Raw genomic sequence first — 17,185 nt, 5'->3', positions numbered from 1 at the left:
ATATAATCTTGATGTTATTACTAATTAGCTGCTTAAAAATGATAGTTTAGTACTCTATAAATGTAACAATATTAAAGTATTGACTACTTTTGGTTTACCCAAATATGCAAAAAGAAAAGATTGGCATGGTATTCTGTAAGACAGTAGAACAATGTAACCTTGTATTTAATTCGTCCCTGGTTACAGGTTAAGTTTTGTCAAGCTGCTCATTATATTTGCACACATCCTACTTGAACAATGCATCGTTTATATATGTCATTTATAGGTCTTATTTTCTTATTTTTGTAAATTTTATTTGTAAATTTTTTTCTCTTTTTGCACTACTTTGCCCTTATTGCTGGGCTGTGTCAATCTTGAATTTGCTTAAGGGAATCAATAAAAAGGAACATCTTTCTTAGGAAAGAAAATGGAACAGCGATTTTTATGTCCTCTTTGTGTATTTTAAAGAAAACGGTATTTTTTATTTTAAATGCAGCTCAGTCAGTGCTGTGCATTTTCTAAGCTGGGAGGCTATTGGCACTGTACTGGTTGGGATGTTTCCCTTTTTCTGCTTAAAGACAAAATAATGTTAAATTTCCATCAGTCAAACTTTTTTTCACTGGAAGGCCATGAGCATGATTTTGGCAACCGTAAGATTAGTTTGTTTTCACAAGAAAAGAAGTGGTTTTGTGGAGACTGTAAAGTGTAGTTCTGCACTACTACATATTATTTCTCCCAGGTCTGGGAAAGATTAAAACAAAAAAAGACAAAAAAATTCAAATAATCAATATGTAGGGGTATCAAATAATATCATTAAGTCAGAGCTTATTAGGCAAATAGCATTGGCCTGTGTACTTCAGACGCCCTGGATAGCCCCGTTTGGTTTGACAGATGTAGCTGTCACACAGACATAGGTCAGTGGCCTGTGGGGCAGAGACGGATTTGGGGGGAAAAGCAGGGTGAGTTGTTATTGACGACAGAGGGTTGACGATCCGTGTGCTGAGCAACAGGAGTAAGGACTGTGCTCTGGCACCATAACATCTGTACTCTGATGGGAGCCGGTTCCTGTCATGTAAACAATGGGATGGTGATAGGAAGGGAGCGGAGTTCTGGCCATTTAATGGACAGTGTGATCGCTTGGTGGGATAGCAGGCGGGACTGGAGCTGGTTAGAGAGATGTCCCTAGGTAACACAGATTTGGGTTTATTATGCACTTTGGATTCGAGCCGTAACAAGTGGAAATGGGAAGCTTTATGAAGTCAAAATATAGGCTCTCTATCTCTCTGTGTTTTCATCTCACTACGACACACATTAGAAACATGGACCCAACTATGTCTGACTGGACACCCCCCAGGGGGATTTGCCCCCTGCTCTTCCCTCACAGCAGGTGGTAACACTGTTAGATTTCCTCTTGGGAACAGGAATTTTCTAATCAAGACAGTGTATTGTGTTCAAGAGAGGGACGGCAAGATAGGAGACACAAAGCTGATGACATTTTCAGGTTTTTTTTTTTTGGTTCCTTCAGATTGTTCTACAAAAGAGGAAATACAATGTAGTAAATTCCAATTCCTTGTCTCATAAGCAAGAAAAATATATTTTGAAACTTGTTGTGAACTTTCAAACTGTTTCCTGGAAGTTCGCACAAAAAAGGTTTCAAAATATATTGTGAACTGGTGCCAATCATTTCTTCTACAGTGGTGAGAAATTTTGGAGGACTATTGATATGGTTTGAAAGAATGAATTGTAGAAATTAGACCTATTTTAAATACAAAATGAATTGAGGAAATTTTAAGTAAAAACAGTCACAGTTAATTTTAAAGAAACACATGCCACATCCTTAATATTGATCCTTTAATGTACTGTATCTGAGAGCTTTATTGATCTGGGTTAAAAAAAATCATGTAAATACTCTCTCTTCTACATACATGTATGCTTGTATGCCATAATTCACTGAGGGAATGTTTTAACATGATAAGGTGGGGAGGAAGGGTCAAAAAAAGGGGGAGGGTTATGTGTTTCTTTGAAACATTTCTCACCAGATTTCACTTTTTTTCCAGCCTTCCCTTAAGCTGCACAAAGCTGTGGTTCATTCAGTCACTTATACAGTGGTAATAATTGTGGAAATAATGTTAATAAACAGGATTCAGTATTCTGATGTTCCATAATTTCTAATGTGCAATGTAGTGGATATTATGAAAATTAGTTTTTAATGGTAAAACATTTTGCTTTATGTACCTTACATTTTGTATGATTAAACGAGTTTTACCAAAAGTTATTTAGTATTTGGAAATATTAAGGGAGAAGGTGTCGAGGGAAAAATCCAATCTCATACTGGGTTACTGTGTTTTGATTTGTCCTCTGTTGGCCTAATGTAAAGAGAGATCTGGCTATGTGAGACTATATGGGGGGGTGAAGAAGACAGCAATCTGTGTCAATGAAGATCAATGTCTGATTTTGGAGAGAAGCCAGAGAAAACGCTGCCAGTGTCCATCTCTGTGTCCTGGCTACTCCCTCTTGTCCTCATTGACCCTGCAACTGTTACTCTGACAGTCAGCAGATAGGGGATAACCTAAACTAAATGTGAGATGGTCTCGAGCTTGTCTTTTTGTTTATTCTCCTGCAGCATTTTACATCTATTTTTTTTCCATGCTCTCACTTTTAATTCCAGTCACTTCACTTTAATCTATCACTTAAGCAAAACCTGGAGAAACACGTAGCTGTGAATGTTTGTGGGCATTAGTATTCCCTGCGGCTGGACTGCAAATTCAATACATTTACGTCCTCCCGAGTCATGCTTGTCAATGTACACGTGTGTGTGTGTATGTGTTTTTGTGTGTGTGTGTGCGCGCTTTGGGCTTTTTTTGGTTTGTACGTGCAATCGGTGTGGGTGTCTGTGTGTTCGCCTAAGCTTTTATCTTAATGAAGGGCTGTGCTGCGCCCCTTAGAGGGTTGATTTGGTTAAGAGCCAGACGGGGGCTAGTGTGCTGACTCAGAGTGCAGGAAGAGGGATGTAAAAACAGAGTAAGAGAGGGAGGAAACAGTGTAAGAAAGTGAATGATGGTCCGGAGGAGAAGGGTTAAGGTGAGAAAAGTCATGGAAAGAGGAAAGTAGAGACAGTTGGGGTCAGTTTTTTGTGAGTAATGCATGTTTGGTTCAGATATGAATCGTGTGGATATTCTTGCTTCCTCCTCTGCATGACTTTCCCTGTTCTTCTTTTAATGCCCTTCCTGCACACCCTTAAGTGCATGAACCTGAATTAAGCACTCCCTTGGGAAATGTACACATCATTGTTGCTCCTCTCCTCCTCACCTCATATGTCTTCCACTGTCCACTCTAAAAACGAGCACCCCATTCTTTCTCATTTCTTGCCTTCCCTCACCTCATCTGATGTTCCCCAGGGCTCTAGTACAAATATACATCTCCCACGCGCTCTCCGCGGTCAGGGTTTGGGAGACTGTGGCCACACGCAGACAGGCGACACACACACACAGCAGCCCAAAAGAACACAAACAAGACTAAAAGCACAGACCTGATGGATCACAGGTCTTGTTAGCAGAGAGCAGGGATGCACTCGGTTGCCCTTGTTTAGTCTCACAGTGGCGCAGCCCTGTTTGCTTAGATGTCTTAATCCAGGCCTGTGTGTTGGCCTGTGTGTTGGGGAAACACTCACACACCGCTTCACACAACAGACCATTGGCCTTCAAGTGCAATAAAAGCCTCTTCATCATCCGTTGCTCAGTGGTACTTTGACTTTGCATCAGCCTTCTCCTTCCCTTCGCCCGTGTGTGGTGATGTCATCCGACACTATGAGAGAATGCGACCCACTGACCCTAATGCATTACCCCAGACCCCCCTCTCCTCCCTTCTCCTTCACTATCTCCCAAGTACATTAGCATTACTCCCCCACCCCTTCTCTCCCCTCATGAGGATGAACCAAGTCTTTGTCCCAGCCCTCAATGCTGGACAATCCTGATTCAGCCAGTATTGCGCTCCTCAATCACAGCATCTGTCTGGACACTGGACGACATCCAAACTGTGCAGCGCTCACAGCATCACACAGAGGGATTCGCAGTCTTGATTTGAAAGCTCTCACAGCATTTAGGACACTGCAATTAGACTCAAGGGTTCGGGATATCCCAAGGGACTGGTTGATTTAAAGGAACAGTTTGACATTTTGGAAAATGTGCTTTTTTGCTTTTACATCTGTATGGTAAATAATGAGGATAGCAGGTTAGCTTAGCTTAGCATTAAGACTGGAAATGAGTAATCAGCTAGCTCTGTTTAAAGGTAATAAAAACCTCTAAAGTTGATTAACACATTATGTTTTGTTTGTTTAATCCCTAAACAAATTGTAAAAAAAAGTCTCAGCTGGTTTCTTGGCAGCCTCACAGTGACAACATAACATAACAAATTATTGTTCTTCCGTTTATGTAAGGATTAAAATAAACACATTAGATATGACTTTTACATATAAATGAACATCTTGCCAAATGAGTTTACACAATGTTGATTAAGCCTATCACCACCAGGTGTATCTCTCTGTATTTTGCAGTATTCACAGTTTTTAAATCTGGAATTAGTGGCAACTTTCCCACACTGGAGGATCAGTATTGATGTGTCCTACATCAACCAGCAATGCCAGCATTTTAAACCAAAGAGGGAGCATCAGTCCATCTTGAAAGTGATCAGTTAGCTTGCCAACCCCTGGCTATGAGCCAAAATGTCAGTTTTTCTTTCTTGGATTCAAAAGAGTAGTGTTTTTGATGAAAAAAGGACTCATTAATTGTTAGTTGAAGTATGGGTTTTGTATTGAGCACTGACTGTAATGCACTGTGATGGACTTCGCTGGTAGATAGATTTTGTGACCATTAGACAGAGCCAGGCTAGCTGCTTTCCCCTGTTTCCAGTCTTCATGCTGAGCTAAAATAGCTGACTGCTTGCTGAGCATACAGATATGAGAGTAGAGTCAATCGTCTCATCCACCTCTCCATGGATAACTCTGTATATGCCACTTGTTTGAGGACTAGTTAAAACTGATGTCAGTGTATTTTATAAGTCATAGATTGCTGTGTAAATTAGAATCACCTTTTCTCCACTTTCACCGAACAAAGGCTATCATAATTTTTAACATGATTTTGTTCATAGTCACACATGTATATTAATAACCAAATTCTTCCAAACTGCATCCCTTGTTCTCTCTTATATTGGGTTTGATCATTCTACATCCAAAAGCATACCAATTGTGCAGTTACTGTTTTGAATGTTACGAAAACAGTTTGCAGAAATGATAATCCCCTTTACACTTCTGGAGATACTGATGAGGCAAATTGAAACTACGACGTTTGGGTGGTTCTGGGTTGGGGCTTTTTTTTCGGTAAAAAGATGCATTGGGTTGTGCCTTTATGTCACATGGTGGGAGGTTATATAGAGGACAGTCTACTGGTGTACACACTGCTGGCGTTTGAGAATCAGGGAGAATGGATGAGAGAAAGAGTCATTATGTCACTATGGAAGAGGTGATTCCTGTGTAATGACAGCAACAGAGTAAAGCTCAGTCAATCATCAGCCACTTTGCCATTAATTCTGCCTGTCAGCGTAACAGAGAGCGTTACACAGACGAGAGAATGATGGGAATATTAGGGAAACTTAAATTAGGAAAACTAGAGGAAGGACAGATATGAATGAGGTTAGAAGGTCAAATCACAACACAGCGGGGGTTACCCAGTTTAGGGTGACATCAGCCGGATACATGACCAGCACATGATCATTTTTAAGTCTTCTCTTAGAATACTTTTGTGTGTGTGTGTGTGTGTGTGTGTGTGTACAAAGTCCCTCTCAGCCCCCCAACCCCCGAGTGGTAATCTGTTAAAGGATGAAGCAGCCGTTTTCTGTCTTTGACTTGCTTTGTGGCTGATTGCATCAACAGGCTGTCATTGTTTCAAGAGGCTTGTGTCCTTCAGGGCATCTGATAGGAAAGAAAAGAAAAACCCCCAATCTTCCCTTCATTTGTCTTCATCATACTTTAAAGGACTAGTTTAACATTTTGATAAATGCACTTATTAGCTTTCTTGCCGAGAATTAGATGAGACGATCGAGTCCAATCTCTTGTCTGCGCTCTAAATAGGACAGCCAGCAGCCAGTTAGCTTAGCTTGGCATAAAGATAGAAAAACAAGGGGAAACAACAAGCTCGCCTCTGTCTAACAATAACAAAATATGTCTACTGTATGTCCTCGAAAGCTCTCTAATTAACATGTTATATGTTTAATACGTAACGTTACGGCAACCAACTAAAAATAGTTTCAGTTACAGTTACAGTCTGATAAAAAGATAAAAAAGGTATAACAGTTAAGAGCCATTACCCTGAGGGAAAGCCACTAGATGGCTAACATGGAAAATATATGACGATACATGATAAATAGTAAAATCTTAGCAGGACATCTTGGGTCTGTCTCATGTTTATTTGGGACTTCAGTTTAAGTCCAGTCTTTCTCTACAGCTTGATTTCACTGCAGTTACCTCCTGTTTGATGGATCTGAGTCTGTGGGAGGAGAGAGGAGATGAGGTTTAGAGAGACGGAGCAAAAGCAAACCAGCTGTGAGTTTATGAATGAAAACAGGAAGAATGGATTGAGACAGAGGGAGAAAGACAGGAAAATAAGCATCTGTACGAGATGTAAATATTGAGCCTGTAGCTTGACAGAAGTTTGAAAGAAACGGCCAGAGTTTGTAGACACTTACTCAATCACACACACACAGATGGAGCGAGTAAGAGGAATGTAATGCTTTAGCACAATGAAATTAATGTTCTTCTCGATATACACGTTTCCCTGATTTATCAGCCTCTGCTGTGCAATCTGTATACTAATGGAGAAAATCTAGTAATAGAGAAAAAATAGGAGGACGTTTGTAAATAATAGCCTTGTCAAACACAAGCAGTCTGGACATACCAACGAACTTTAACTCTCAGCATAGGGAAGTTACCATTTCCTACTCCAGCTATATTCTCCAGAAAGTAAAAGAGGGAAAGGTACATATGGATTTTATTATAGTCACAACACTTTCCCACGTTATTCTTTGTATTCCCTCTGATCTCTGAGAGGATCTGTGTCTGAATTTTTAAAGCAGTCTGGTGTTGTAGGGTGCCCTATGTCAGAGTGAATATTTAATGAGCTGTGAGCTGCTGGAGAGAATCTTCTATCTCTGCTGTTTCCTGCAGCTTTTACTCTATATTTTTCACCATTGTTCCATCATATTTTTGCTGTTACAGGAGAATGAGTGTTTGACACTATTTATATTCTCTTGCAAATTGCCTCAGAGTTTGTGTTGTCTTTCACCAGGCAGCTATTGGCCCCTGGATATCAGGAAATATGGTACACTCCTGATGGAGCCCGCAAGTCCTCCTCTCCTGCCAGCACTGTAAGTCTAAGAGACAGTTTGATGTTTTCAAACTGCAGCAGGGAGTTGTAAATGATCATAGAAGAGAAATAAATATCAATGCAGCAGATTAAATCATATGGCAGGAGTATAACAGGCAGACTATAACAGTATGGACATAAATACTACATGTCTTGCTTATATAACAAGCTCCTCTGGTTGAATTGTAGTTTCTTGATGCTGCATCACTCTGCTTTCCTACATGGAGACCTCTGTGCTGAGCTTTAATTGTTTTTTTCTTCCAGGGACACTGTTTCTACCATGGGGAGGTTCTGGGCATGGAGGGTTCAAGTGTTGCTGTTAGCACATGTTCAGGACTCAGGTATGTAAAACTCCACCACGGGCGTATTCAAAAAGTTTTCTATAATATTTAGAGTTGGTCCCAATAGTGAAAGACATTTCTTAGAATTCTAAGAAGTCTCCCATGCGACTAAATCTCTTTTAAAATAAAAAAAGTTATTCATGAAGACAGCTCCCACAGTTAAGAGCAGGGAAGCAGAGTTTCTTCAGTAAGGGAAGCTACAGTAAGAGCTGCAAGAAGTAGGGCCAAGAGAAAAGTTTTCCCAACACTGTCAAGCAGGAAGTTAGTGCTATGGATATATATATATGTGTGTATATATATATCCGTAGCACTAACAATATGTATATATATATATTGTGTTGGGGTGATGTTTCTGGTAGATCTTCATAAAGATGTGTTTGCACCACTCACTCAATGAATTAAAGCTATAAAGGCCAATTTCACAGCCTCTCTTTATCTGTTTTACAGCTGACGTGCAAACATTTTGGGCAAACAAAAGAGAATTAATGGATGCACAGCAATTTCCTCAGTGTTTTTCTGAGTCAGTGATAGAACACCTGCCCAACATAACATAATGCTTAGTCAACCTACCAAAATAGAAGAGGAAATGTATCTAAATGTTGAGTCATTTTCACAGCTCAGAACATCACTACAATTCCTATACCTGTAAAAAGCTGCTCAGAAAGCCAGTTGCACTTGCATCTGACCTGAAATGACCTTTTTTCGAGAGAAATCTAGCTGACAATCTCCTTCCCTGATTACTGAGAAACGAGGTTTGTCCTATACACAACATACGGATTTTAAAGAAACCTGGGTATTGCAGAAACCTGAATTTAAAGTGCAAATGCTGTTAGCACTGCACAAATCTAAAATATTTAGGCTATTTTTAATAACACAATTTATTTTGACAGTACTAGAAAGTTACACTTCAAAAACCTGAGAAGTAACATGTAGACTTTGAATCCTAGCATGTTGAGATTTTCAAAATGTACTAGTGACATTGTTAAAATAATCACAACGCAACAGGGTCAACCAGTGCTTACTATGAATCTTAAAGCTAAATTAAGAATAATCCTGATTTTGAAGATGAAAAGAAGTTGTAACCAAAGCCTGCACAAGCATTCAGCCGGTCATAAAAACGAGGACATTAGAAGATAGTGACAGGAAACAGTTGTGTATGGTGTCTTGTGCAGTCTAGTAGGTTAGTAGGTCATTGGCTCACGAGTTGGTTCATTGAGTACAGCCCAGTATGGAGATCCTGTGTTTTCTCCTGGTGTGGATCCAGGGCAGCTGATTCTTCCTGCTAGAGACACTGAGATAAGACAGAGGAACAGAGGAGGAACTGGCAAGCACTGATAGAAATCGTAGCCATATGTGTGCTGTTGTGGGTTCGGTGCTCTGCATCTGGAGGACGAGTGGATGAATACATCTTCCTACTTAAGTCGATTCTCTGGAGAAATGCAAACACGCCATAGAGGGACATGGACATGTGGGCGTCTGACCTCTCCAGATGTTTTCTACAGCTGCTTGACCTGCTGCTGTGTGCATGCTCGTGTGTTTGTGTCCGCACTCATGAGTACTTTTGTGAAGACGCCAGAGGATTGTGTATCGCTCTGTCTGTCCCAGCTGATATTCATTTATAAACAGCAGTAAATCACCTGAGACACGATCTACTCCTCCACCAATCCATAAAACCTCCACAGCCAAAAAAAAATCTAATCTGATTTGCAACCATATGGTTTTTACCCATGTAGTTGTTTGACTATAACTGTTCCAAACAATTACATACATTTTTATGGTTTTAAAAGGACATTTTTATTTACAATATTTGCAATAGAAACAATAATATCACAGTGTGCAGATAGGCTGACCGCACTGTTCCACATTAATTGGATGGAACCATCACTAGTGTCTTGTTTTCCCAGGGGACTGATTTCTCTGAACACAAGCGTCAGCTACCTGATAGAGCCTCTTCCTGCTTCCATGGATGCACAGCAACACGCCGTGTTCAGAGCCGAGAGTCTCCATCTACCCGGAGGTAGCTGCCTGCATCACTATGGCAACAAGGAGCATGAGGAGGGGCTTAACGACTTCATCCATGGAATGATGTCACCACGGAGCGTGAGGGTGAGTTTTGACAGGACGAACAATGATCACCTTCACGATATTGTCACCACATATTCTGTATAATTCTATTCTGTATACATTTTCAGGAAAAAAGGGACCTGAGCCAGAATATGAAGTATGTAGAGCTGCTGATTGCAGCAGACAAGGCTGAGGTGAGGACACGGTTGTGGATATGGTCATATTTGGTCACTTTTAAAACAGACAGAAACCATTCAATGTGGGAGTACATGGTGTGGCTTTGTATGGGAAATCACCTATGTAGGCAGAATTAAGTATCATGAGATCATGGAAACACAGCATCATTTTTCATTTCTGTCTCTAAATTGCCCGTAGGTGTGAATGGTTGTCTGTCTCTATGGGTCTGCCCTGTGGTTGACTGGCACAGTGTCAGCTGGGATTGGCTCCATCCCCCTGTACCCGCTGGATGGATGGATGTTTTGAACTATATTTATATGCTGTATAAATAGTATATTTCTACCTTATGCAGTATTGTGATGAACCTAAACATAGAAAACAACCTCAGCAGATGGCACCCATCACTATTTTCAGAGCTAGATAATGGTGGAGTAAGAATTAGAATTGTATTTCAGAATCGAGAGAATCGCTACCCCTACTACCTTTAAATATAAATGAATGAATCATCTCCTGTAAGTCCCCTTTTGAGGTTTGGAATTGGGTGTATGTCTTTTTCTGAATACAATGTGGTTTCTTTTATTTTTCAGTTTGAGAAGCATGGAGGGAGTCTTGAGAAGACCAAATTGAAATTACTAGAAGCGGCCAACTTGGTTGACAAGGTAACATCTCAGTGTCGAGCATTCAAAACCACAAACAGTCTCGGTTTATTCACGCCTATATTTAGTTATGACAAGCAATACTCTGTGTCTTTGACATTTCCTGTCTCACACTCTTGCAGTACTACAAGGCTTTAAACATTCGTGTGGCATTGATTGGTATGGAGGTGTGGACCAGCCAGGACATGATCAACGTGTCAGACAACCCTCACAGCACTCTGGCAGCATTCCTGTCCTGGAGACGCAAACAGCTCCATGTGCTCCCCAATGACAACGCTCAGCTCATCACGTCAGTCACTCTCCCACTAGTCTTCCCATTTGTCTTTCTTCACCCTCTCCAACACTAGCACCCCCCTCTCTCTTCTAAGCCTCCTTTCCCCCAGGGTAGATCTCTCAATTGATTTTATCTCCATCGTGTGAGACAATAACCATCACCAGTTGTATCACAGTGAGAAGTTATCCAGCTGGAACTAATCACCAGTGGCATTTTGTGTCTCCAGGGGGAGGTCTTTCCAGGGCACCACTATCGGCCTGGCACCTCTCAAAGCCATGTGCTCTGACTACCAGTCTGGTGGAGTGAACACGGTGAGATACAAGAGTCTAAACAAACATTAATCCTCTATATGTCAATACAAATTCATGTCTTATATATCTTAGATACTTTGCTCACCTGGGGATATCCAGAAGGGGTGGCTGTTAGCTCAGATGGTTTACAAACAAGAAATATGATCTAATATGGATCTTCAGTTTAAATTATTCAAGGTTAGTATAGTGTAATGTCAGTGTGTCACCAAAAGGCAATGAGAAATACATGCGACATAATATATTTTTCCCTTTCTTACTGAAAAATTTACTTTTTCCGCTCACCTTTAACTAATCGTTGCCTCTTCTTTGAATAGGACCACTCAGAATCAGCTGTGGGTGTAGCTGCCACCATGGCACATGAGATGGGCCACAACTTTGGTATGAGCCACGACAGTAAAAGCTGCTGTCAGGCGAAAGCTGAAGACGGAGGCTGTATCATGGCTGCCGCTACCGGGTACACAAATTCCCTTTGGTTAAACAAATTACAGTTATTAAACTTACATTGAAGAGAAAAACAAGAGGATTTGAAAGATGACATTTCTTACCTACTGTATTCCTGCGTCTTCCTCACGGCCCAGGCATCCATTTCCACGTGTGTTTAACGATTGTAACCTGAAGGAGCTGAAGAGCTACCTGGGCTCTGGAGGTGGGAAGTGTCTCTTCAACTTGCCAAACACCAGATCCATGTATGGAGGGCAGCGCTGCGGCAATGGTTACCTGGAGGACGGAGAAGAATGTGACTGTGGAGAAGAAGATGTCAGTGTCTTGTGTCTTTTAAATATTGCAGTATATATTTACCTTGTATCTTTTTTGCCAAGACTCATGCCTCTACACTCTGCTACACTTTTTTGCGTAGGAGTGCACCAGTCCTTGCTGTAATGCCAACAACTGCACTCTGAAAGCTGGAGCTGAGTGTGCCCATGGTGTCTGCTGTCAGAACTGCAAGGTACTGTCCTCTAAACAAAACCTGTCTCTCCTCATCTCAGTTTGTCTTGTTTTTTCCTAAACGTCTCTTCCTTCTCTTTCTCCTCTCTGTCCAGTTGAAGAGCCCAGGTGTGCTGTGTCGTGCTCCCTCGGGGTCGTGTGACCTGCCAGAGTACTGCGATGGGAAAGCAGAGTCTTGTCCTGCTAATTTCTATTTAGTGGATGGTGCATCTTGCGCAGGCGGGCAGGCCTACTGTTACACCGGCATGTGTCTGACACTGGAGCAGCAGTGTCAGTCTCTGTGGGGACGAGGTGGGTAAACCAGATGTTTGTAATCTATAAATCTTTTGTTCTGAAAGGGCGTATGTCCTCTATTTTGATCACATAGTAGTATATTTTATACATGCATATTAGGGGTGTAAGAAAATATGAAATTCAGATTGTTACATATAGCTTAGTTTACAGTATTGCAATATATCTACGGGATACCCAAAACTAATGCAGTCTAATACCCCTATTTATATCAATGAGGGGTTTTTTATAAAGTCTAGTCTCTATATTTTCAAATTAAGACAAATTCTTGATGCAATATTTAATTTGATTCAAATTAAAATTCAAATGTCTGTTTAATTTAAAACAGTCCTGACAGCATTATTTGTATATACTATAGGTGATAAAACCTTAATATGTAATATTGAGGCAAGATTGACATGTATTTTGAGTTAAACTGAATTAAGTAATTCTCAAAAGGAGAATCTTGTTAGACTCTTCTTTAGTTTTCATGGCATGAAGGGATGATAAAAGTTTTAATGAGATAATCAGTTTAAATGTAGCCTAACTCTTTAATGTAAAAGCACAAAATGTCAAACATCAAATAATGTCACATTGTATCTTTAAAGCAGTTAAATATTCAGCACATGTTAAAGTAGAGAGGCTGGATAGAGTTAGAGATTAGCCCTCAGTGGGTCACAGGATTAGGAACGGTTATTGGACAGTGTCCATATTCACGTTGTGACAGAGCATCCCTGGAGAGCCTTTGTAGTACCACAGGAGCCACACAGAACAGTAAGGGATGCCATCTGGTCTCCATCAGGCGGTCACATAAAACACTGTGCATGCATTTACTGTATGTGTGTGCTATTATGTTTGTGTGCATGTGCAGCCATATTAATGTGCATCTGTGTATTTTTTTCCTTCAATCACAGATGGCCGTCCGGCCCCTGACGTGTGTTTTGAGAAGGTAAACAAAGCTGGGGACAAGTTCGGGAACTGTGGTAAAGATCTTCTTGGGAAATACAGGAGCTGTGAGGACAGGTGAAGTTCAAAACATTCAGGTTCATTTACTCCTTCAGTACAAAGAGGGTATCTACATTTCCTGAGAAGTTAAAATGCTGTGCCCTTTTTCTAGTCATTGATCAAGCCCTACAAATTGATTATATGCTTTTTATTATTTCTGCCAGGGATGCTCAGTGTGGGAAAATCCAGTGTTTAACTTCAGCCTCCAAGCCCATTGAGAACAATGCTGTTCGCATAGAAACCACTGTCAATTTGGGCCATAAGAAGATCCACTGCATGGGAACACATGTGTACAAGGACGGGCAGGGGCATGAAGAGGCACAGGGCGATACTCTGGACCCTGGCCTGGTCATGACGGGCACCAAGTGTGGTGATGACTCGGTGAGACTTATACATATGTGAAGATATACTAAATGGAATTTATTGTTGTGGCAGGGGGCATGCTTTAGATGTCTTTTTGAGATGTCAGTATATTTTAATCTGTCAGGAAGCAAGTAAAGTAAGAATTCTGCTCATAGGAAGCACTTGATGTTTTTACCCCTTCTCTTCCTCACACCCCTCTTTCTCTCAACAGATTTGCTTTAATGGAGAATGCCGCAATGCATCTTTCCTCAGAGCTGATGAGTGCAATGCCAAGTGCCATGGACACGGGGTAAGTTTCTATATGTGTGAGGAAGGATACTAAGGGAAATGGATTTGGCTGCTAGCCCACAATTCTGAAAGGCTGGCAAACATGGAAGTGGTCCAAGAAGTATTTCTGTCTTTTACTTAATTAAAAGTAGCGATAAAGCAATGTTAAAATATTCAGCTTTGTTGTCCTTGTTCTTAGCTGTTATGTCTATTCCTGTAAGTACGATAAGAGAAATGAAAGCCAAATTCCTTGTATGTGTACACATACTTGGTCAATAAAGCTAATTCTGATTCTGATACTATACTGCAAAAAGTATATGTTTTAAATGTTGTTGTGTAGAAGTATGAAGTAGCAGAAAATGGAAATATTCAATGAAAGCACAAGTCAAAATTATACTAAAAGTAAGTGATTGAGTAAATGTACTTAGTTACATACCACTGAACCTTGAATTTGTTTCTATGTAGAATGAAATGTAGAAGTCCTTCTGTAGTCCTAAAATGTAATTAACTATACCTCTATATCAACGTAATGAATATAAACATTTATGTTGTAATTTTAATGGATAATATGTTCTTTCACCAGCTGTGCAATAACAATCATAACTGCCACTGTGATGCGGGCTGGGCTCCTCCTCTGTGTGACCAGAGTGGGTCAGGGGGCAGTGTAGACAGTGGACCTGTCATCAGCCACAGTGAGACAACTGCATTTTTCATATATTGATTGTATTATTATATTTCTTTTTTTGTTAATATACAAATTTCTAAATGTTAACAATTTTACCTTCCAACAGGCAATCTCCTTCCAGTCCTGCTGGTCCTACCCCTGGTTCTCTTTGTGGTTTTGGCTGCTGTTGGACTGTGGTGCTGCTACAGACATAAACTTCACCCACTGAAAACCTCTGCTCCACCTCCAGTGCCAAAGTATGTAATTCTGATATGTTAAATACTAATACTTGCTGGCGAGTACTTTTGCTCTAAAAAAATCTGTGTTATGTGGACGTATAAAGGATGGGTCTTTTGTTTTTTAACCCACAGTTGTTCAGTCCCAGTTGAGGGACATGCCAACCCGACATTCTTGCTAAAAAAACAGGAGTTGGTAAAGAAGTACATGATTACCTCATCTATTATTCTTCTTATTATTAAATATTAGAATATAAACCACTGAACTTTGTTATGGCTACATTCTTCTACAGGGAAAGCCCTCTCCTCGTCCGAGCCCGTCTTGCCCGCCTCGGTCGAGGCATGCTATTGTGCGTCCAGCAGTGAAGCCTCCTCCTGTACCTGCGTATGCTGCAGAGCAGAAACAGCTGATGGCTCCAACCGAGATCCAGCCTGTAGCCAATTCTACTAAGAGACAATACTCTCCTCAGGCTTACGCTTCACCTCCTCTTAAATCTGATCAGAGACTAAACCAGGCTCCTCCACCACCTTCAGGACCTCCACCTTTACCTTCCCTGGATACCAAATCCCATTCACCGCATTCAGCAGTACCCAAACCCCGACCAGACCCCCCAAACAGACCTCCACCGCCTTGTCCTGTCAACAAGCCATTTGTGGTGAATATTTTTTTTTGTTTGGTTTTAATTAAATAGGTATAGTTTGCTTTAGCTAACTGAATGTGACATGTCTGACTTGTCATTTTCCTATGCAGGAGCAGCAACAAATCAAAGGCCTGCATGTTACTACTAATGCCCTGCAACGAGGGAAAGCTGCTTTGGCTCCATCTGCTGGACAGAAAAAGCCAAACAGGTAATTTATCTGGTAGTGTTTTCTATTGTAAATCTATGCAATCCCCTTCTTAATGGCTTTTATAAATTTTTTTTTTGCTTCTTACAGAACTTAAGAGCTCAGGGAGATATTGGGGACCACCACTTGCATCCAGTAATGGACTGCCTCAAACTTCCTTTCTGAATATTAACGTGGCACTGTGGGATATGATGAATACTTGATTCCTTGTGGATTACAGTGTACACTGATGTGTGCTGAGGAAATTTGTAGAATTAGTCATACTACATATCACAATAAGTATGTTTTAAGTCTTATGTCTTAAGATTTAGGCTTAATCTGTGTTTTATAAATTAGCCTAATGTGTCTGCAACTTGAAACAGCCAGAGCTGTGAATTTAAGAACTTTTTTTTGTTTTTTATTGTCTCAAAAATGAATAGAAATGTGAAACTGTTCCGTGTGTACAGCAGTGTTGATACACTGTTCCGGGAGTATTTATTCACAAAGAAAAATGAATGTTTACAATGTAGCCTATGTACTAAACATGGTGTCTCATAAAGAGCATCAGCTGTAAAGGGATATCTTATATTAAGAAAAGATGCCAATATTGAAGTGCTTACGCTTCTTTTGTGTGAGTAAGGATGGGATTTTAACTGGACTCACAGGGACCAGTGAAAGCCCTTCATGCATGCTGTAAGTATATGCTTATGATGAGAGATAGATGTCTGATATGTAGCAGGAAATGTTAGGGATTTTTGTAGTTGTACTGCATTATTAGTTTTGTTTTGATGATTTTATATTGTGATGTTGCACTTTGAGTATCAAATACTCACCCCCTGAAGGTGTTAAAGGTAGCTGTTAAAATATCCTTCTACAAAGTACCAACTAGTAAAAGTCACGTTTCAAGGCTACAGGAGGTGAGTATTTGATACCAAAAAATATTTTGGGTGATGTATCACTTTAAGGTTACCATTGATTAAGTTGTCTAGGGTAACATTTCAAATTAGGAGCAAAAATGAATCAAATGTATCAGTTAAATATTTCAAAATTGCACCATCAATTTAAATAATTTTTCATGTTGGTCCAAAGATGTCAAAAAAACAATGTGGGAGTTCCCTCATGACCAAAATGCTATAATGCTACTCTTCTATCTGAGAAGACTATATTATGTGACTGGAGGTAATAACCTTGGCATTATTGTAAGGTACTGTAAACATCCTGGTCCATTTGAGTGCTTGGGGCAAAGACCTGGTTTAATCTGTAATGTGGAAACACAGTCTGTCAGCTGCCATGTTTTATCTTCTTATCAGACCTATGCAAATCCTGACACTGTGCAACACTGTGTCTTCAACTGGAATTCAAATACATGGAAAAATAAAAACATGATATTATA

At 40.3% G+C, this 17,185-nt stretch overlaps 1 protein-coding gene across 1 annotated transcript; it reads left to right on the top strand.

Moving 5' to 3' along the window:
* The first annotated feature begins 1,298 nt into the window (after nucleotides 1-1,298).
* adam19b (ADAM metallopeptidase domain 19b) lies at nucleotides 1,299-17,185 on the top strand. The gene is made up of 21 exons (XM_035669848.1): nucleotides 1,299-1,369; nucleotides 7,317-7,395; nucleotides 7,659-7,735; nucleotides 9,640-9,841; nucleotides 9,928-9,993; nucleotides 10,564-10,635; nucleotides 10,755-10,921; nucleotides 11,133-11,217; nucleotides 11,532-11,671; nucleotides 11,796-11,973; nucleotides 12,074-12,163; nucleotides 12,258-12,453; nucleotides 13,347-13,455; nucleotides 13,602-13,818; nucleotides 14,012-14,089; nucleotides 14,651-14,759; nucleotides 14,859-14,988; nucleotides 15,103-15,163; nucleotides 15,261-15,623; nucleotides 15,719-15,816; nucleotides 15,904-17,185. The coding sequence occupies exons 1-21, from the start codon at nucleotides 1,299-1,301 to the stop codon at nucleotides 15,908-15,910; spliced, it is 2,595 nt and encodes an 864-aa protein (XP_035525741.1). The 3' UTR covers nucleotides 15,911-17,185.

Source organism: Morone saxatilis, unplaced genomic scaffold (assembly GCF_004916995.1).
Source record: "Morone saxatilis isolate NCDOM2014 unplaced genomic scaffold, NCSU_SB_2.0 Contig22, whole genome shotgun sequence".
Lineage (NCBI taxonomy): Eukaryota > Metazoa > Chordata > Actinopteri > Moronidae > Morone > Morone saxatilis.
This window is presented reverse-complemented; position numbering and strand designations above follow the sequence as displayed.

Coding starts and splice junctions, on each gene's coding strand:
- adam19b (XM_035669848.1), top strand. CDS start 1,299: ATGGACCCAACTATGTCTGACTGGACACCCCCCAGGGGGATTTGCCCC. Junction 11,672..11,795: donor ATCATGGCTGCCGCTACCGG/GTACACAAATTC, acceptor CTCACGGCCCAG/GCATCCATTTCCACGTGTGT. Junction 14,090..14,650: donor CCAAGTGCCATGGACACGGG/GTAAGTTTCTAT, acceptor TTCTTTCACCAG/CTGTGCAATAACAATCATAA.